Source organism: Cynara cardunculus, assembly GCF_001531365.2.
Source record: "Cynara cardunculus var. scolymus isolate 2C chromosome LG 6, CcrdV1, whole genome shotgun sequence".
In the NCBI taxonomy this organism is placed as follows: Eukaryota; Viridiplantae; Streptophyta; class Magnoliopsida; order Asterales; family Asteraceae; genus Cynara; species Cynara cardunculus.
This window is the reverse complement of record NC_037533.1, coordinates 10,071,414-10,093,368: the sequence shown is the minus strand read 5'-3', so window position 1 is coordinate 10,093,368 and position 21,955 is coordinate 10,071,414. Positions and strand designations below refer to the sequence as shown.

The window sequence follows — 21,955 nt, the reverse complement described above, 5'->3', positions numbered from 1 at the left end:
CTCAGCTGGCAGCTTATTGCTAAAATTAACATGCCTCAAACTTGGAGAATATATATATAACCTTGAGGTATATGAAATTTGACTCTTACCGAAATGGGATACTTGCCTGCCTTATTGTCTTTGTCTTCTTGTCACCTTCTTCAGCAGCACAAAAGGTTAAAGGATTTTGAAGTTTAGAACATCAAGTACTTAATTCCTTGCAAAAGTATGTTATCTGTAGGTAGTTTTGTCTACTGCTGTTCATCATCAGATTGAATTTCTGTAAAAGGTCTTATCTAGACATGATACATGTTTGAACATCTTGATTTGGCTCAGCTTGCATCCAGGTGTTCCCTGTACCTGCTATACTTATCATGCTAACTATTAAATAGTCAATGTGACACCTGACAACCCAATCCCCAGAAAGCAAATGCATCTTGTAACAAGGTTACTTGATTTTACGTAGTTATCTTATCTTTAGCGCCTCTACAGAAACGCTTATTGCCTTAGGCTCTTCATAGTTTTCTTGGAGGAATAAGTTATATGCTTAACTATTATGATGTCCATTATGAACAGAGGGCTGATGCATCCACGGACTGGAAGGAATACACTGCTCCTGATGGAAGAAAGTATGTAATCTGCAATGCTCTTTGCTATCTTATGTTAATCTTTAATCCATGCCTACTAATTTTTATCTTGGCAGGTATTATTACAATAAGGGCACCAAGCAATCAAAGTGGAAGATGCCTGATGAACTCAAGGTCATTTCTCTTTACAACAATCCACTAATCTCACATTTACGTTGATTATTCACTAAGTTGACATATGAATGTATGCAGTTAGCTCGTCAACAAATGAAGACTAAATCTTCTACTGAAGAGCAGGAGCCAACGAAGGATCCTGATTATGAAGCCTCAGCTCCGTCAGTGACTGGTCTCGTATCTTTAGCCCGTGATGCGGATAGCCCATCATCTGGAGCTCATGAAATTGTGTCAAGCCCAGTTTCAGTGGCGCCTCTTGTTGCCGCTGCACAATCAGGACCTGTAGTGACTGCTGAGTTCTCAACAGGATCGAGACCGTCTTCTAATGCGACTTCAAATGCTGCTGAAGGGCAGGACGACCTTAAAACTGTGCCTATTACTTCTGAAGAAACAGAAGTGCCTGCTACATTGCTCAATCCTGCTGCACCAGCATTGTATAACATGTTTCTCTTTGTTTGTTGTGAATATACTTGTCCATTCTCATTTCCTTGTAATTTACCTTTATGGAAATTGTAGGAGCAACACTGAGGATGTTTCAGCGAAAGATTCTGTAGCTGCTGAAAATGGACCTCCTGCTGGTAACATAGAGGTAAGTTGGTTCATTGGTTGATTTTTCACTATTGATGTTAGTTGTGAGTATGTTATCTGATCACGTCTATGATTTGTAGGAATCCGAGAAAGGCAATGTAATCAACCATGGTGCCAATTTTATGGAAGAAAAAACACTTGATCAGGAAAACCAAGTTTATGAGAATAAACAGGCACTTTTTACTGTCACACTCATTTACCTTGCTCACGCGTATTAGTTGTATATTTATTTTCTGTGTCTTACATTGTTGTTTCAGGATGCAAAAATTGCATTCAAGGCTCTTCTGGAAAATGCAAATATTGCCTCCGACTGGACCTGGGATCAGGTACTCGCAGACTCTTTATTAATAAGTATATTTGGCGTTCAGATGTATTGACGGCTGTAGTTGTATCAGGCAATGAGAGTAATCATCAATGACAGAAGATATGGTGCTCTTAGAACACTCTCGGAGCGGAAGCAAGCTTTCAATGAGGTAATTGTTAAGTAGATGAACTGAAGTGAATCTTTTCTTTAGCAAAGTGTGGCGGCTTTTTCTTACTCGCATGGTTTTGAATGTTTGTCCTTTTACTTGGTATAGTTTGTCTAATATCTTTGTCATTCAATGTTTCAGTTTCTAGGACAAAAGAAAAAGAAGGAAGCAGAAGAGAGACGGAACAGACAGAAAAAGGCACGAGAAGAGTTTAAGAAAATGCTAGATGTAAGTTGGCTATGTACTCTTTTTCCAAGCATTTTCTTAAGGTGCTTATCCCTTTGTTTGGCTAGGAAGATAGCTCTTCTCATTTAATTTAATGAGATCATTTTTTTAATCTTCTTTGCCTGATTTCCTTCACAGGATTCAAAAGAGATTACGTCATCCACTAAATGGAGGTCAGTTTATAATCTGGAAAATTATTATTTTCTTGTATACATTTTTTTACTTGACCATTAACATGGCTATGTTTTTAATTAAGTTATTGCTTGTAATCTGGTAAATGTTAGGTGGTATCTTTGTATACTGTTCTTATTTACTTCCTGTTGAACTTCATGTAGCAAAGCGATTGCAATATTTGAGGATGATGACCGTTTCAAAGCTGTTGAGCGATCTAAAGACCGCGAGGACCTATTTGAGGATCATATAATGGAACTTGAGAAAAAGGTCAATTGCTTAAAGATTTTTCGATTATTGGTTATAAATGTTTGTTTTTAGAACTTTTGAGAATTTTATGTGACCTTGTGATTATTGTGGTGAAAATTTAGAAGTATGTCTTTCCTTCAGTAAGCAAACTCCTTTCTTCCCGTTGGTGAAGAAAGGAAATCTTATGTCGTCCCTGTTTTTATTTCTTGTCTAGTTTACTGTCACCACATTTCGAGCACTTTGAAACACCTTTCATTTGCAAAAATGTGGAGTGTGTGAGGTGATAGTTTGATAATCTCTGTCATTGAAGTTGGAACAGTTGCATAAACAGGTTCAATATTCATGTGAAATTATCTGCTGCTATAAATTCGGAATTCAAAATTTTGTAGTCTATTGCCGGCATATCACTTCCCTGGAAAGCTGGTCTGGGGATATGTTCTAAATTGGCCATCTTTCTGAAAGCATGCACAAGTTTTAAGAGTCAGAAGCATCCCTCATCTTTGCTTTAATCATTGAAAAAATGTATATTCTGTATACGTACATACACTCATACGCATAAATGTGCATATCTGCAACATAATGTTCATAATCTTTTACATGTCACTAAATGAAAATATCCTTGCTTAGTACATGGAGGATATTGATGATGTTTTTCTGGAAGCAAAACTGTAGAGTAGACTTTGGGTCTCAGATTGGTTGATGTAAATATCAGGAGTATCAATCATGGCATAGAAGAGTTGGTGAGTTCACTAGACCAAGCTATCCTGTCTACATAGTAAAAATAGCATATAGAGCTTCAGTCTTTGACTACTATATAGCTTCCTTAGCTTGTTGTGCTTATGGTCTGTTTTATGTAATTTACTTTCTGAAATAGTTACAGAGTTGCAAGTTATTGACATCAGCATAAAAGGAGACTTGGCCAGTGGCCAGTGTGAGCTTTCACCTAGATACTTTTAGTTGCTAAATGCAACTACTGTGATTATATCATTTATATCAATTACCTTGTAGATTGGTCTTCACGATTATTGTTGTTCTTTTCTATGAGTAGCTTAGTTATTGTTTTCAGCTTTCTAGTTGATACCCAATAAATGTGACTGAAAGTGTGTCAGATAAATGAATGCTGTTTTAATGACTGACTTGACTATTAAACATGTATGGCACATTACAATTTGTTCTCAGGAACGGTCTAAGGCTTTAGAGGAGCACAAGAGAAACAGAAAGGAGTTCATTGAATTTTTGAAATCCTGTGACTTCATCACGGTACGTCTATTAGCAGATAGTGTTATTTAGTTCTTCACTTATTCTGCCATTTTCAGTTTCAGTTTCTTTTTCATCTCAAACCTTGTTGGATACCTAAATGTTTTTCACACATCACCTTTATCTTCAGGCGAGCAGTCAGTGGCGGAAAGTGCAAGATCGCTTAGAAGCTGATGAAAGTTGCTTGCGCCTTGAAAAAGTTGACCGTCTAGAAATTTTCCAAGTACTTGTCTTGGACTTCTTTTTTGCTATTGATTCAGATGGAGAAGATTTATTTCATTCGATTGCGGGATACCTTTGTCAACTAACCAAAGGTTTGTGTCTCAGGAATATGTACGTGATTTAGAGAAGGATGAGGAAGAGCAACGGAAACTGCGGATGGTACCTCTACTATGTAAATTGAATTAGTGGCCCTGAATTGTTTTTGTGCTCCTGTTCTTATTTGTATTTTACTCATACAGGAAGAATTAAGGAAAACAGAGCGTAAAAATCGTGAAGAGTTTCGCAAGTTGATGGAAGGGCATATTGCTTCTGGCATGCTTACTTCAAAAACTCACTGGCGTGACTATTGCATTAAAGTTGGTTAATATAGTTCTTATCTTTTGATTACCCAGGTCTTAGAGTAGAACTATATGCATGAGAGGACATGATTCTATCTTACTTTCTATTATTTTGTTTTGGCTTACAGGTAAAAGATTTACCTGCATATTTAGCTGTGTCATCAAACAGTTCTGGGGCCACCCCTAAAGATCTGTTTGAAGATGTAATAGAGGAGCTAGAGAAGCAGGTAAAATTTTCAGATGAACTCAAGTTGGTTTATTATTTCAAAAAACCAGGATTCACCGTCTTACTTATTTGGTTTCAGTTGGAGATTAATTTTCTAGTTTAACTAATAAAGAAACTAATCATGTGAATTGGTTTTGTATACCTCATCTAAAAAAGCCAATAATAATCCCCTTGATCTAGTTTTGGAACTGATTGAAATATGAGTTGAGTTTGCAGTCCTATATCAAAAGCAACCTACCTTTGATAAGTTCATTTAGCATTCTTTTGGTTAGAAGGCAGAAATTGTACAAGAAGCTCTGGCATAACCATATATATTTATATGCATACACCAAATAAAGATCTTCCCCTTCCCTGCCGTGAAGTGACACTTAAATTCAACATGTGTACTTTGCTTGTTCAACATATTAATATTCTGTTTCAGACTTCTCCAAATGGGTGTGCCGTGTTTTGCAATGGATAACAAATGTTTGACTTGTTTGGTGCCATCTGTTCTTTTTTCTTTAATTTATTGTCTTGCGGTTCCTTGTTTTTATCTTTTTTCATTGTGTTGGACTTGGTGCTAGGACTTCAGAAATCAAATATAAGCCTAATATTTTGGACAGTGCATGGTCATGAAATTTGCCTGCTGGCAATGTTTGTCTTGGTTATCCTTGATGAATATTTTTATTAGACGTTTATATACAATCTTTTATGTTGGAACAAGATTTATCTTCTCTCTCGTATTAAATTCCTCACATTTTGGTTTTTTATTTTATTATATTGTCGTGATCGGTGTTTACGCAAGGAAACGTCGTTTAGTTGTGGTGTTTTGTCAGAAATTCCCATGTTCTGGTTATTGATAGAGACATTATGTCATCTGTTTGAATTGTGTATGTTATACTTTTGAACTTTTTGCTGAATCCTGTTATTTTATCCTTTGTTGTATATTACAGTATCTTGAGGACAGGGATCAAATAAAAGAAGCAGTGAAAATGAGAAAGGTTAGTTTCTACAATCAGCTTACACATGCCAATCTTGTTGCTCAAATTTTGGGTGCTTTCAGGTTTCCATTTCCTCTACATGGACTCTTGAAGAATTCAAGAGTGCAATTGCCGAAGATATTAGCTCATACACAATTTCAGATGTCAATTTAAAGGTATGCTCTTTCACCATCTGGTTAACTACTTAATATCTTCTTACTGAAAAGAGAATCTTAATGGTCTTTTTGGTGGTGGATTACAGAAAGGTTTGGTACTATTACTCTGTATAGTAGTTATACGTGATGACAGTTTTCTCTTTGTAGCGAGCTAATGTTCGTAGAATCCTTGAATGAAGTTAAATCATGTGACTTGCCACTACAATAAGCTTTATTGTCAAACCTTGGTTTTACATAATCTGTATTTATGTATATATGTTCTCTTGAAAAAGAAGGTCCTTTCACTTGAATTTCTATATCTGCTCTCAACTATCCTTTCTTTGAAATTGTTTTGCTTATAGTTAATAACTTTTCCCTTTATTTTTCAAGCCTGGATGAATGTTTTGGTCCCTTTCTAGGTTCTTGGCAGACTACTAGGTTTTTTTTTGCATGGAATAACTTCCCTATCCGGTGTTTGGGTGGTAGATGCTTTCCAAAGCATGAATGGCCTTTTTCATCCTTGGGCTCTTGAAGTGCAATATGTAATGACAAAAAAACAAGCCGTCTATTAATTAGGTACATGTAGTTGCGGTCTTACTGAAATGGTTCTACATCTTATACATTCTTCCCAAAAATGATCCTCCATATTTGTAAAAATTGCAAATAGAAGGCTTGTTTAGTTTGCATGGAGGCAATGTTACACACTTCCTCATGCATTGGGAACTATTTCAACTCATGGTTGGTTTCAATCCCTGAAATCTTACCCTATGGTGAACCTATATTTTGAGCCGATACCAAATGTAACTTATCTATAATCGAAGAGTACATGGCTCCAAGAGTTGACCTACATCTTTGAAATTCTGAAGCATTCTGTGGGTTGTGATACTCTCTGCTTACTGATTGTCCTAGTAGTGCAAATTCTTCTTATGCTAAACCCGAACACTCTGGCGTGGTGCCAATCATTAACTACTACAAGAATCAAACTGTGAATATAAATGTAGTCTACTAACAAGTACTGCATCTGAACGTTCTAATGGATTTAGTTTGCTAGAAGAACACATAATTATAGATCTAGTGCATACAGAAGTTTAAACATCCAATGCCTGCTGCCAAATAGGGGTGTATAAAAAACCATCAAACCGCTCAACTTGCCTAACCCAACCCGTTAACAACCTAATTAAACCGCTAAACCTGTAAACCGCCAATTAAGAGGGTTGAAATTGGGTTAGCCTAGCTCAACCCAACCCGCCAACCCGCCACTAATAAATGTAACTTCGATAAAATTTTATTTGTATCTATGTATAATATACTAGTATATATATATATATATATATTAATAATGTTTAAAGTTTTTATATAATGTTTGTTGAGTTTGTGTTTGTATTTCTTTTTAGCTAAATGTATAGGTTACCAAAAGAGATTCACCACCAAAGAATGATGGCAAAGAATCTAATAGGAGAAAATTATTGGAATCATTTTTGCAGCAATAACAAATGGATATGCTGGAGAATATGAATGAGTTGATAGATATTTGGTTGACGAATCTATAATCCAAAAACTCCCTCATTTGATGTTGTACTTTGGTGGAAAGAAAATGCTGGTAGTTATAACATTTCACTACAACAACATTGGGTTTATAGAACCTCTAAAATGTCTAAGCATCCTATTATGGTACTTTTAGGACGAAATAAAAGCGTGTTGCAATATGTTTATAGGACGCTTTTGGGTGTCTTAACAAAATTTTTAGGACGCTTTTAAAATAACTTGTCGTATTAGTTATTTTATATGTTACTATTTGAAAAAGTGTCATTGAACACAAGTGTCCTATAAAATAGATGAGTTTAAAGGACACCTCTCAAAATTGATCTACAAAATAACTAATACGACACTTTAATTAAGAAGGGTTCTAAAAAACTTGTTGGAATGGCCAAAAGCGTCCTATAAACCTATTGTAACCCTTTTAGATAGGACACTTTATAGTGTGGTCCTATAAAGTTAAGGGGCTGTTTGTTTACCTCTTAATGGTGACATTAAGAGGTTATGTCTGAATCGCTAAGAGGCTAAGGTTGTTTGGCAAAAAAAAAAAACCAACCTCTTAAGGATGACAATTGCCTCTTAACCATTTTTCATCCAGGGCTAAACTAAATCGTTCAGAACCTCATTTGTTCCACATATGCCCTTCTCGGTCTCTCCCTCCCTCCCTCCCAGCGGTCTTCTCCCACGAGGATAATCCAGCCTTCTCCTCCCCCCACGGTGGTCGTTCTCCATCAGTGATAGATCTGTCACCGACAGCCTCTCCATCTTTTTCTCTGGTTGTCTCCCGCGGTGTCTCTAATCTCTTTTCTTCCATTTTTCGATCTACTGTGACTTTACCAAAATACTTCTTTTTTCTCGATTTCTTGTTGATTCTTCGATCTACTGTGGTTTTCGATCTACTGTGTTGATTTCTTGTTGATTTTTCTATCTGTTCGATTCTTCTAGTTTCAAACCACCGATTTCTTAAACCATCTGCTGCATATGTTCTATTTTTACACCTCTAGTGTTAAACCATTGATTCTTCTACCTGTTCTATTTTTACACCTCTAGTTTCAAACCAACGATTTCCTTCTGTTGAAGATATCTCTCTCTCTCTCTCTCTCTCTCTCTCTCTCTATATATATATATATATATATATATATTTCTGTTCTGATTTGGGATAAATCATATGCAATGCTGCAAAGGAATGCAGTAGTGGATGTTGGGATAAATCATTGGAAAAGCATTGGTTTGAATAATGTTAAGTATTTAAAAAATGCTCCGGTTCATATGAAATGCAGTAGAGGATGTGAAGTGTTTTAAAAAATGTTCTAGTTCATATGGAATGAAGCAAAGGATGTTCTTGGTAATTGTTCAATTCAGATATTCACTAAATACTCTATTGTTACAAAGGGTTAAAATGGTAATTTGTTGTCATTCCGGTTGTCCGTTCAGAACAGTTACCAAACAACCATATTTCAGTCAGTACTACATCATACAGAGCCTCTTAAGCATTATGACCACTTAACCATTATGGTTCAAACCATTCAACAACTGCCAAACTGTCCCTAAGTCTTATAAAGTATTTCTTTTGTCAAATTTATGTAACTACTATGCCGCCAACCCTCCTCAACCCGAAAGGATTGGGTTATACTTTTGAATGGGTTGGGTTGGGTTGAGATTTTTCCAGACCGCCATAATTGGTTTGGGTTGTAAAAATGTCGTAAACCGGGCAACCCAACCCGCATACACCCCTACTGCTAAATAGTAGCTGTCAGCTTCTGGCTACAAAATAGGGGTTAACGCAGCAAACCTACTTGCTGCTGCCAAAATCCTTCCACTGATTGCTGCTGTCAGACAGTAGCTTCTGCATCTTCTATTACAGCTCAAAAACAGCTGATTGTTACTGTCAACCTGCTCTCACCCCCTTCTGATGCCAATGACTTGCTGCTGCTCTCTTTTGCTGTCAACCCTATTTGAATTGTATTTGTAATGGGTGTTGACGCCTCTGATTCCATAGTAATTCATACATCTGGTGTTATACTATCTGCTACTTCAGGTTGCCGTATACTGTTGTGTGTAGGTTTTTGTTTAACCTATAGGTGGGTTTTATGGGCATCGTTCCAATAGAGCTGAGTGGTGAGCATGATGTCTTCCAAGGTAGGCGTTTTCCCTCGGCGAGGTGAGGTGTAATCCTTGAGGAGGAATAGAAGTAAAAAAAAATTATATATGTGTAATACAAACATATATATATATATATATATATGGGGGTAAATTATATATAAGATACACTATATTATATATATACCTAATATCTTCATGAATTGAACACTGTCCTTGAATATTTTCCATCTTGTAGAATTATATCTGTCACACATTCTGCATGGTGAAGCCCTATTAAACCTAGTATGATCAATGATGTGCCCATGCCAAAGGTCGGTAAAAACATTTTAACATTCTACTTAGGTTAGGGAATCAGGTGATGAGAAATCTTTCCATGATTCTAGGTTTTGATTACTTGGAAGTTTCATTTTCCACACCTATTCAATCTCAAAGACTGGTTTCATTTTTGGGACAAAAGTTTTTTATTAGTGCATTTTTTATCTATACTAGGAGACAACACAGTTTTTGCTTGCACATGCCACCTTTCGATATCCTGCAAATATCAATAATTTGAATTGAAGCAATTTATTCCAGGCTGACCACCAGATATATATCAAATCTAATACACACCTTACTTTCTTACAGCTTGTATTTGACGAGTTACAAGAGAGAGTTCGCGAAAGGGAGGAGAAAGAAACGAAAAGGCGTAAACGTCTTGCAGATGACTTTTATTTGTCTTTGAGCACTTCTAAGGTTTGACTAGACGTCTTTGTTGACAATGTGTATAGGTCTGTTGACACTGGGGTTTGTTCTTATTAATTTAATTTCGTCTTGTCTTGCTGCAGGAAATTACTTCATCTTCCCGATGGGAGGACCTTAAACCCCTCTTTGAAGATAGACTGGAAAGCTGGTATTTTTTGTTTCGGTGCATTTACTTTTGATATTTGAGACATCAGTTCTGCTTCACAGCTAAAACTGTCTTACCTGTTGTTTGATTTTCTTGGTCATCCAATATGGCTCTTAATCCATTGTTGTTTTCTTTAATGAGCACCCTCCTCACTAGACAATTTGGTCACTGAAAATGGTACAAAATTCAGTAGTTCTATAGGATCTTATGTTAAAACCATCTAGTTAAATTTGTGTGCATATTTTGTATTATTTATTTAATTAGAATATCTATTTGAAAGTTGAAACTTGTCTATACCAAGAAAGATTCTCCCTGCTTTTTTAATGCGATGTCAAGCTTTAAAAATTTGGACCAATCTATTTAGGCCATGCAAACTTATTATAGCACCAGCCAATTGTTCCCTTCTTAATCTGAAGACGGTGCAAGTATTAGAAGAGTGTGTTTGCTCAAGAATGCATTAGATGTTAAGCATGGTGGCAAGTTTGTTGTTCTCCATATATTGCTAATGTTTTATCCTTGATTCCAAGGCTCACTAGCAAACCTGTCAGACTTTACATTGTTGTCCACAGGAGAACTTTAATTACTTTGAGGAAACTTTTGCATTTTGAAAAGTGGGTTCTAAATGGAATCAATATAATATTGCTTCTTATTTCCTGCTCCTGTTACTTTTACAGTAACTTTTTAGGATCATACTTATCTAGTATTTCGTTGTTATTCAGTATAGCATCATTGGTTGTTATACAGGTTTACAGTGGAAGAAAGCTTCTATAGGGAGATCTTTGACAAATACATGACAGAACTAAAGAAAGCAAGAGACGAGCGGAAGCACAGAGAGGAAAAGGTAGTGTATGATCAAAGAAAAAGTATAATATTATGGGTAATTCATCACATTTACCTATTTTGGTATAAATATGTTGTTATATATCAACCTGTGCTTCCAGTGGCTTCTTTTCTACATGGAAGCACATGCTGAATTGCTGATGTATAAGTTACGGCTTGCTTAATTTTTATATCTGGTGTGCATCCTATGTGGCAGTGTGCCATTGCGTAACACCCTATAATTGAGATTGCATGAAAGAAAGTGGATTTGTAGAAAGTATTTACCTGTCTTGATGAGATAGGCTAGATACGTATCCTGAGAACATTTGAGTTGTGGCTTTTATTTTTCGATATTTCTACTAGCAGCAACTTGTTGACAGTTAAACTCTAAACAATCATTAATGGTTAGATGGTTTAGGGTTTAGACAATTATTTGTTATGAAGAGCCCAATAATTTGAATGTGATTTGAAAGCAAAGGGTATTTTTGGTGCCAATTGACCTATTTAGTACACTTTGTCACTCAGAAAGGCGAGTTGTAATTCTAGGATGAAAGGAATATATGGCATCTTATTCAGATTGGAAGTAGAAGCATTTCTAAATAAATTGTCTTCTACCTGTTAATTCAGTTGCTTAGTTAATGACTATGCCAACTCAAGGGGGCTCTAAAGGGTCTATACTTTATCGTAAGTAGTAACATAATGCAGGGAATGTTCCTGCAAAGTGCAAATGTTGTTATACATACCAATTTCACTTGTATATATACCTTCTCACAAGTACCTCCCAGTATGTATATATATATATATATAATATATATTATATCCTGATTTACTGCACAATTTTTCCCATCCTTTTTCTTGCATGATGTGCATTATTGACATGCTTTTGAAGCTCCAAAACAAGATGTTGATGTTATTTTGCTAGTTCTTTGGTAAATAAGTCCAATATGGATGATTGATATTTAGATATGAATTGGGTGTATTAATGTTTTGAGTATGATCCTGTTTCAGGCGAAAAAGACCGTGGATAGAGATAGAAGGACGTCATCAAAATCAAGAAGGGACAAGGAACGAGGTAAGAAAGATAAGCGTAGAAAGGAAGAAACAGATAGTGATAATGGTGAGGAGAATAGAAGGTCAGGAAGAGAAAAGGACAAGAAGCACCGAAAGCGGCATCATCAGAGTTATTTGGAGGATATGAGCTTGGAAGAGGATGAGAAAGAGAAAGATCGATCTCACAGACACAGTATTGAACGTAAAAGGACAAAGCAGCAGCAGGTTCGTTCTCCCTTTTCATCTTATTCAGTTTCATTCTAACCTTCCAATAAAGTTCAAAAAGAACATTATTTTTACTGGTAATGGGTTTGTTTATAGTTGGAGCAACAGTCATCTGCTACTGCTGGTTCAGTTGAATATGAGAGCCGACACAAGAGATACAAGAGAGATCATAGACACTACGATGATCAGAAAGAAGCTGAGGATGGCGAAGTTTGGTAGTGTTATTTTACTGCTTTCCTTTCCTTTCCTTTGTAGATATAATTTTGCCTTCTATATAGATTAATGTTACCCATTGATGTTACCCATTGCTTACTGTTTTATGTGATTATTGCAATCATGTTTCTCTTTTCTCCACCTATATAGAGTGGAGAACAAAATTTTGAATTTATAAAAAGCTACAGAAAGTTGACTGTTTTGCGATTCGGGTCTATAGAAATTTTCCTAAGAGGTTTAAAATGATTGACCATTTTTTTAAAACGGGTGGGATCGAGCCCTGGTTTTCAATTATCAAGATTCAAGACTGGTTAAGACGAGTTATGGTTAGGGCACAAGTGATTGTAGGGGGGTGGGTTTTGGTTATAATAATTCCATGTATGCTTTAAAAGTGATCATGTGATATTGATTTGTTATAATAAGATAATTAATTATAGTAGAAGATTAACAAATTAACAGATACATTTTACATCGTTGATTAAGAAACAATGGAAAATGCAAAACCATGCCATGAACCCGAAACTTATACCAATGTTATCTTAGTTAAGTTTGGAGTTTATGGCAATGTGATTGTTTTAGACGATAAAGGATGAACAACACAACTCCAAAGAATGCCGTGACTAATTCAAGAATGTAAGCAAAAAGACAAATAGTAAGCCGATAACTAACATTCACATGGCAACCATGTATTATTAATCTTGCATTTCATATTGAGATGAAAAGATTTGCAGCTACAAAGCCAACAAAGTTAATTGCTAATCAAATTCTTTTGTGGTTGATTACCATCGTCATCGTCAATCTGCGTCAAAAGTTTGATTCTTATTGCAGGAACCTAATTCAGCACCGTCCATCCTGCTAGTAACAAACAAAGACGTACGTTACCTCTATTCCAAATGGTAAACAGACTGTTTCCATGTAGCATAACCAATAACTATTTTTGCAAATTGAAAAGCAACCCATATGATTACGTACACAATAGATAATAGTGCACTCCAATTTTATTCAATCGAAGGCGGTCCTCAAATTAGGAATTAATTGCGGTAAGTTCAAAAATCCTAAGGAAAAACAGCTATCAAGGACACTCCGCTCGTGCTCCTCACCCAAGGAGCATTCTCTGCTCTGAGATAGATATTCTATATACCCTTATCCGAGTGGATCGCTCGCTTGCTTTGCTTCCTAACACAAGGATCAGCTACAATTTTGAAATAGGAATCAGCCATGCATAAACATTCCCCAGGGGACTAGATTTGGGGCTGTTTACTTGCAGATCAATCAATCAGTCATACAAAGTGTTTCTTTACAGCTTAATCATTAAGCCATTAGCCAAGGTGGCTATATGGAATAAGCCAGGTCACTTTTCCCAATTAAGCCACCTCAAACAAATTAATACCAAAATTGTCCCATAAATAATTCAACCCTCTCTCTTTGCTTCTCTCAAACCCATCAGTCCCCCATACAAACAACTTAACTCGTACAAGGCTTAAGGGAAAAAAACTAAACAACCCCTTACCTTAGATGTATTTTGCCTTAATGGTTCATCTTTCTCAACACTCAATTCAGGTTAAAAGGTTCATAAAGATTGATGGTGATTTTTTTTGGTAGGTGGAGAATAAGGAAGCTTTTTCTTTTGCCAAAAAAGAACCCATTTTCTATTTCTGAAGTTGCAACTTTTACAAGTTGGGGCGTCACTATACATATAAAACACTTCTATTTCTTTCATATAACTTTTTTGTGCAAAAGATCCTTGAGAAATAAAAATGAAAACATTGTAACAAAAGTTGGTCTTATTAAAATTTAACATAAAGGGTGTACATTTGGAGGCATTCTATGCATAAGGATATCATAGCTTGAAGATGTTTTAGCCATGCTGTCATGATATTTAAACCATATACTCTTAAGAAAATAATGGAGCCTGAAGCAATTCGCAAATAAAAAGATGGAACCATCCTAAATTCCAAGCTTCTTTCTGTAGAAATCCCAACATTCTGAATTAACCCTCACAAACACCAAACTAAGGGCTTGTTTACTTTTTTTCTTCCATTAAGCCTGCATGTAAACAACCCCTATGTAGACTAAAAGCAAGACATCATATTTTGTGCCTATTTGACAATGATATATGTAATACGTAGTTACTAAATCGTAATGACATATATCAATTCTGTCAGATTATCAATGCTAACTATCCCCTTGGAAAATATTGAAAGCTAAGGCTATGCTTGGCAAAATAGATGATAAGCCAATTGTTAGCTCAAAAGCTAGCCGTCGGCTAATTAGCATGCTAAACTAGTTATGTTTGGTAAAAGCTAGATGATAATGTAAAATGACCTAAAAGGGTTGAAAAATTAATTGGAAAACGACAAGGGGCATAATTGGATATAAGTGGGAAAAGGCCCTTGGATAGCTTATTGCTAATCAAATAATACGTTTTCAATAAGCTCAAAAATAAGCTAGCTTATGGTTGCCAAACATGACCTAAGTTTTCAGATCGAAATAAGTTATGCATCTACTTCGTAATTTGGAGAATATTGAAAACTAAGTTTTCAGATCAAGAATGGGTATGCATCTATTTTGTAAGACATGCAAAAAATAGGGTAGGTCTATAAAGAACGGTATATATCCACAATAGATATGCTATGCTTATAGACAAAACCTACCTTAGAAACAAGTGTCTCGGCCCCATCAAATTTCTGAGAGCACTCTGAGTACGCAGATCCTATACCCACCCCTGCACCAAAAGCAACCGATACCCAGCGAGTAACAGGGGAACCTGAGAGAAAAAAACATAACAATTTGTTTTATCGAGTATTCCAAATTTTCATGGACAGATATGATAAATTATTTACATATGCATTAAGGGGCACAGGGAGGATGAAAATGAGTGCATATGCAGGGTGTGATAAGTACCAAGTGCATGGTTTCAATAACGTTCTTAAAAAATACTCCAATTTGAGTGTGGCACAATATGTACTTAAACCCGCATCATAATAATCCATCAGAGTACCTATTGACCAAACTCTATTAGAATGTCATATCCTACTAACACATAAAGCAACAAGACAAGATACCAAATAAAACTCACAACGACAAGCGATGACAGAATACAACAAAACAATCAAATGAGACAAGTGTGTTTGAATAAGAAAAAGAAGAAGGAATTGAATGGAAGTTTAAAACAGAATGTCACAACTCTGATTATTTGGACAGTCGGTGTAATTAATATATGATTATAATAAAAAATAAAAGAGGTCCAAGTATTTGGTCTGCTCTGTTCCCTTTTCTGATGAGGATGTATTCGAAGCCTTGAACAAGAATTTAAAATTCAACCCCAAAAACTAGTCAAGGCAACCTGGAGCACCACTTAGCTAGGTAATATCCAAATGATTTTTTAATATGACAAATGTAAACCTGTAACCAATTCACACTTTGGGTACAGACAGACATACAGCAGTGTAGCTCAAATATTGTGCATTGCTCGGCCTTTCATATGTTGCTATTCTTTTTTCTTCTACTGACTATTTACCAGCCTTGGTTCATCCTTCTTTCCTTTTTGCTCACAATTTTGCACAGGCCAGGGGTCTGCATGGGAACAGCCGCTCTATCATTTGAAGTAGAGATCAGGTCTGCATACATATCACCCCTCCTAGACCCTGCTTTCGTACGAGATATACTGGGTTTGGTTTGCTTGATTTGATTTATGGAGAGTAGAATTGACAAATAATGACCTAGTGAAGTAAGTTTTTGATACGGACCTGGAATTAGTTAAAGATGAGGTTAACAAACCTAGGATATTACATGTGTATTCTAGAAGGGATAAAAGGGTAAATGACAAAAGTGGCTGAAGGTTGTTAGAAGAGAGAGAAGAATAAAAGAGGAAGGGGGATTTCTTTTTCATTCATTATGTTATTTGCTTATGGTTGTGAGAGAGGGATTATCGCTGAAATTTTGATTGTAATTTCCATTTTCGATTTCAATTGAATCATCTCCTTCCTCTCACTGTGTTCTTATTTCATTCCATAGCTGTGTTAGAAATTCAATTACCTTTCATTGGTCCGACCTGTCGTTCTTGTCTGATTCGTTGTTGATGGAAGCCCGTTCTGTATAATCCCGATTGTAGCAACATGATGAGCATCTCCAACGACTTCAGGCTGATGTTACTGAGATCAAATTGGCTCTGCAAACACCGGAGGTTGATAGGGTGGAGTCTGGCGAGTTCCGCAAAGTGATGATAGGGTGGATGAAACAACAGGGCAAACAACACGATTCTGGTGGTGGCATGGGTTCAAGCGATCATCATTCCGGTATTTTTTCGTGTCCGGCGGCGGCGGTAACAGAGCTGGTGGGGGTATTTTTACTCCTCCCAATGACTCCGGTGGGGTGCCTTGGGCGGTGAAGAAGGTTAAGTTACCAGAATTCTATGGGTTTGATCCTCAGGGGTGGATTCAAAAGGCTAATTTATTCTTTGACATCAATGGTACTCCTGCTCATCTTCGTCTCCGGCTGGCCCAACTGAGTATGACAGGGGTCGCACAATATTGGTTCACCGTCGTTAAACAAGTTCATGAGGGTATCACTTGGGATCAATTTCAAGTTGAATTACTTCAACGATTCAGTGGATTAGAAATCCAAAATCCCTATGAACAACTTGCAACCATCAAACAAATTACCCGATGACGAGGACTTGGACAAATCCCTGAAGAGCGACACAAAGGAACGAGGACTTGGACAAATCCCTGAAGAGCGACACAAAAGAGGGTTGTGTTTTCGTTGTGGGCAACAGTATGGCCCGGCTCACAAATGTCCAGAAGGGAAGCTTCGGGTGTTATTGTTGGGAAAAGACGAGGATGGACTAGACATGGGTGATGTTTGTTATATGGAGCCTCCAAGTGAACAGGGTCTTTCAAGTGAGGAGCAAGTTTCCATCGGAATGTGTGTGGCTTTGGAGTTTTTATGTGTTTCCACAGAGACTACACCAGGCGGCAAGATGATGAAATTATATGGGACGATTAGGGACATTCCCGTCTCCATCCTAGTAGATAGTGGAGCGACTCATAACTTCATCTCTCATCAATTGGTAACATCCTTAGCTTTACCATTTACTAGTTGTTTGGGAATTAACATTCGTTTGGGTGATGGTCATACTATTGTTGTTGATCAACAATGTCTTAATCTACAATTAATGGTGGGACAGTATGAGTTTATTGTGAATGCTCTAGTTTTTGATGCTAGGGAATTAAGATGTGGTGTTGGGGATGGCCAGGCTTCAAATATTGGGGGAAGTGATTCACAATTGGGAGAAATCTTGGATGAAATTTAATTTTCATGGGGTCTCAGTTTCGCTGCAAGAAAGGAGAGCCTCTCAAGGTTCCTTTGATTCCTTACAACAATGGTTGCTCATCTCGGAGGGCTTGGAGGCTGCCATCCCTTCGTTGCCCCAGGTTGATACCGGGTTTGGAGATGATTTAACCACTACTCAAGGGCAAGCCTTACAATTGTTGTTCAATCAATTTATGGTTGTTTTTCAAGCTCCTTCGGATCTCCCTTCAGCAAGGGTTCATGATCACGTTATTACCCTTAACAATTCCCATGACCCTGTTTGTGTTTGACCGTATAGATACCCACATGTGCAGAGAACGGAGATTGAAAAACAAGTGCAGGAACTACTTTCCTTGGGAATGATTCGTCCAAGTAAGAGCGCTTTCTCAAGTCCGGTGATTTTGGTTAGAAAAAAGATCAAACTTGGCGAATGTGTGTGGATTATAGGGCCCTTAATAAGGCTACTGTGGGAGATAAGTTTCCAATTCCCATGGTGGAAGAGCTCATCAATGAATTGCATGGAGCTCAATTTTTTTCCAAACTCGATTTGAAATCCGGTTACAATCAGATATGTGTGCATCCATAAAGCATTGAAATGACGGCCTTTTTTACTCATGACGGACATTACGAGTATCTCGTGATGCCTTTTGGCCTCACGAATGATCCTGCTACTTTTCCAGTCGTTATGAACGACATCTTTTGTCCTTGGTTAGGGAAAATGGTGGTGGTTTTTTTCGATGACATTTTGATTTATAGTTCTACTTGGGAAAAACATTTAGCTGATTTGGAAGTGGCTTCACAAGTTTTGGAACAAAATCAATTTGTGGTCAATAGAAAGAAATGTTCTTTTGGTCAACAATCGGTAGAATACTTGGGTGCATATCATCAATGGTGTGGGGGTTGCCATGGACCCTAAGAAAATTGAGGCGGTGTTAGTTTGGCCGGTTCCTAAACAAATTAAAGGATTACGCGGTTTTTGGGTCTTACGGGTTACTACCGGAAATTCATTCGACACTATGGAAGTATTGCAAAACCACTCACTGATTTGACAGAAAAAGATGCTTACACATGGCATGAGGGAGCGCAAGAAGCTTTTGACATGTTGAAAGAGGCCATGGTGACTGCTCCTTTATTGGCCCTTCCAGATTTTACTCTTCCCTTTGTGGTAGAGTGTGATACATCAGGTAGGGGTATTGGAGCAGTATTAATGCAACAACAAAAGCCAATTGCCTATTTCAGCAAGGCATTAAGTGACCAGAATTTGGCCAAATCAGCTTATGAAAGGGAGATTATGGCACTGGTTCTAGCAGTCCAACATTGGCGTTCCTACTTATTGGGAACCACATTTGTGGTTTATACTGATAAAAAAAGTTTGAGACTTTTACTACAACAACGGATTACTAGCCCTGATCAACAGAATTGGATGGCAAAACTATTAGGTTACAACTTTGAAATTTGTTATAAACAGGGTAGAGAAAACCGTCAGCAGATGCACTATCTCGTAGGGCTGAAGATGGTGACATATTGATGATCCTTTCATCACCTTTGTGGTTACAAGGAGCATATTTACTTGAAGAGCATAAGGCTGATTTGGAGATACAAAAACTAATGCGTGAATGTTCGTCTCAGTCGGATGCTCATCCTGGATATTCTGTTTGTAATGGAGTTCTCTATTATAAGGACCGATTAGTTATTCCGAGAAATTCTAAATTCATTCCATCTCTACTAAAGGAATTTCATCAATCCGCGTTTGGTGATCACTCCAGATATTACCGCACTTACAGGCCTTTAGCAGGTAATTTATATTGGCTTGGGATGATTGCTCTCATTAAGCAGTTTGTGCGTGCCTGTGATGTTTGTCAACGATGTAAGGCCAGCTCGATTGCTCCTGGAGGGCTGTTGCAGCCTCTGGAAATACTGGATGCTATTTGGGAACATTTGTCTATAGATTTTATCCTTGGGTTGCCCAAGTCGAGGGGGTTTGATGCCATTTTCGTGGTGGTAGATAGGTTGTCCAAGTACAACCATTTTATCTTACTCAAACATCCTTATACCGCCAAATTCAGTAGCAGATATCTTTGTCAAGGAAGTGGTTCGTCATCATGGAATTCCCAAATCGATCGTTAGCGATCGTGATCCTCTGTTTTTTAGCCGATTTTGGCAAGAGATTTTTCGATCACAGGGTACTGAATTACATACGAGCTCAGCATATCACCCCGAATCTGATGGCCAGACGGAAGTGATAAACCGTTGTTTGGAAACATATTTTCGGTTTTTCGCTGTTGATCAACCTCATTCCTGGTCATTGTGGATTCCCTGGGCTGAATTTTGGTACAATTCGACCTTCCATGTGTCGACTGGTAAGTCTCCATTCGAGGTGGTTTATGGTCGAAAACCACCAACAGTTACTTAGTACATACCAGGCGAAGTACGAGTACAACAGGTGCTATTGGAATTGCAAGCAGAGATGAAGCCTTAAAACAACTTCGTGTTCATCTGTTACGTGCTCAAGATGTCATGGAAAGGAATGCAGATGAGAAAAGAAGGGAGGTACATTTTTCTATTGGGGAATGGGTATATGTGTAATTGAATCATCTCCTTCCTCTCACTGTGTTCTTATTTCATTCCATAGTTGCGTTAGAAATTCAATTACCTATCAGTTTTCATACAAATGCTCAAGCCTAATGTAAACAACACGCATGACCTGATAAATTGACCTTTCAAACAATTGTTTCAAGTACTGGTGTAAGCTCGTATGCTACTATATAAACCAAAACAACTTTTTCTGTTTATCCATGAATAAAATTTATTTGTCTAAGGAAAAAAGAGATACATTAATACAAACTTCTAATAGAGTCATGAATATTGTGGGTTTCATGCTTTTCAGTGATTAAGCAATTTAATCATGGGACTTGGTTGAGGCTTTAAGTTGTTCCAAACATGTGAAATCTTTAAAACCTATTCTTCAAGAAGCGAGATACAGAATGCTGTGTTGTTCAGTGCTTTAAGCCTTTAACTAATTAGTTTCCCTGCATTTTTGGTTCTGAAATCCAATCCACCAGTCACATAAGATAGGAACTTTGTTAACTTAAAGAAATGTAAGTTATATAAGATGCCAAATCTCATTTTGCGCTATGAACATATAATGCCCCAAATTCAGCTGCGTACTTGATATCAGAATTCCACCCTTTCATTTTTTATCTTTCAAAGTCACAGACACCAATAAAAATAGATTTATCCTATAATTTCTTGCCTTCTCTTCTTTACGTGGACAATAAAAAGAATACTAGAAAAGATTATACATGACACTTTTAGCCAGGGTCAGGTTCTTTACATGCATGGATGTGGATCGAAAAGAGCATTTCTGTTATAGATAACTAATTCATTAGCTGAACACTTGCTTCTTTGCAAAGAACACAGATTAGTTTGATGCTTTTACAATGTTCCTTTTGCAAACAGCAAGAGCCAATCATTAGTTAGATTCAAATTCTTATACAATCTTCTCATTTCCTTAGATGATGGGACTTTCGAATATATATATATATATGAAATTTTTCCTAGAAGCACAACACCCGAATCTTAAAATCTTAACACAGGTCAAAAAACATATCCCTAATGTAGGGTTTGCTATGTTAAGCTCTTCATACAATCATCCACCTAGGATAAGAAGGTGCCTCCATATAGAATCTGCCATGCAGGGACTCCTTCACTCGATCATTGATTCAATCAACAAATTCATCAACATACGGGGTCGAATTTCCTTATTTTACCTCTACTTATTCAATCAGTAAACAAAAATCAAGTGGGTATGCCTCAATTACTAATGGATTTTGGTTCATAGTAATCCAACAGCCAATATCGACAGTAAGAATGCACGAGAAGTCGAATGCAGTGAAACACATCAGAGCACATCGATTGAAATGAGAAAAAGGTAAAATTGATTCGGAGGAAATGAAGAACTTACGAAAGAGGAGGAGGCCAGCAAGAGCGCCGGTGGCAGAGGAGTATGCAAATCGACGAACACCCAAATCAAGATACGCATCCCACTTTGCATTAACATCGTATTGAGAAGGAATCTCTTTGCTTTCAGCCATTTGTTTTGGATTTGAGATTTGAATGCCTTTTCTTTCCCCTTTGTGTTCTTTCTTTCTAATACCCTAATAATAAAGACTTGTTTCCTCTTGACTTCAAACTGTAAGGATTTTTAGTG

At 37.0% G+C, this 21,955-nt stretch overlaps 2 protein-coding genes across 4 annotated transcripts in view; one reads left to right on the top strand and one right to left on the bottom strand.

Moving 5' to 3' along the window:
• The window catches only part of LOC112514351 (pre-mRNA-processing protein 40A-like), a 25,540-nt gene extending 9,291 nt beyond the window's left edge, over positions 1-16,249 (top strand). The window contains exons 9-31 of one of the 2 annotated variants that reach the window (XM_025120778.1): positions 556-608; positions 683-740; positions 819-1,174; positions 1,257-1,329; positions 1,409-1,501; positions 1,586-1,654; positions 1,724-1,801; positions 1,940-2,026; positions 2,162-2,196; positions 2,359-2,464; positions 3,623-3,703; positions 3,831-3,923; positions 4,028-4,081; positions 4,162-4,278; positions 4,389-4,487; positions 5,419-5,466; positions 5,529-5,621; positions 9,864-9,971; positions 10,064-10,128; positions 10,870-10,966; positions 11,953-12,219; positions 12,316-12,434; positions 16,000-16,249. In XM_025120778.1, the coding sequence (XP_024976546.1) occupies positions 556-608; positions 683-740; positions 819-1,174; positions 1,257-1,329; positions 1,409-1,501; positions 1,586-1,654; positions 1,724-1,801; positions 1,940-2,026; positions 2,162-2,196; positions 2,359-2,464; positions 3,623-3,703; positions 3,831-3,923; positions 4,028-4,081; positions 4,162-4,278; positions 4,389-4,487; positions 5,419-5,466; positions 5,529-5,621; positions 9,864-9,971; positions 10,064-10,128; positions 10,870-10,966; positions 11,953-12,219; positions 12,316-12,434; positions 16,000-16,123 (2,373 nt within the window). In that variant the 3' untranslated portion in view covers positions 16,124-16,249. Of the gene's footprint in view, positions 1-555; positions 609-682; positions 741-818; positions 1,175-1,256; positions 1,330-1,408; positions 1,502-1,585; positions 1,655-1,723; positions 1,802-1,939; positions 2,027-2,161; positions 2,197-2,358; positions 2,465-3,622; positions 3,704-3,830; positions 3,924-4,027; positions 4,082-4,161; positions 4,279-4,388; positions 4,488-5,418; positions 5,467-5,528; positions 5,622-9,863; positions 9,972-10,063; positions 10,129-10,869; positions 10,967-11,952; positions 12,220-12,315; positions 12,574-15,999 lie in introns of those variants that run through there. The other variant, XM_025120779.1, reaches the window with a different exon arrangement.
• On the bottom strand, positions 13,032-21,955 carry LOC112514352. Of its 2 annotated transcripts, none has more exons than XM_025120781.1 (3): positions 21,710-21,955; positions 15,087-15,199; positions 13,032-13,284 (listed from the first exon to the last, which is right to left on the bottom strand). In XM_025120781.1, exons 1-3 carry the CDS (start codon positions 21,837-21,839, stop codon positions 13,270-13,272), a joined length of 258 nt encoding a protein of 85 aa, XP_024976549.1. In that variant the 5' UTR covers positions 21,840-21,955; the 3' UTR covers positions 13,032-13,269. The 2 variants fall into 2 exon arrangements, with proteins under 2 accessions (XP_024976549.1, XP_024976548.1); XM_025120780.1 differs by having other exon boundaries at positions 13,032-13,287; positions 21,710-21,913.

Excerpts from the sequence above, each read along its gene's own strand:
- LOC112514352 (XM_025120780.1), bottom strand. The coding sequence starts at position 21,839 with ATGGCTGAAAGCAAAGAGATTCCTTCTCAATACGATGTTAATGCAAAG. Across the intron at positions 15,200-21,709 it reads TGCTGGCCTCCTCCTCTTTC|GTTCCCCTGTTACTCGCTGG; the intron begins GTAAGTTCTTCA and ends TTTTTCTCTCAG.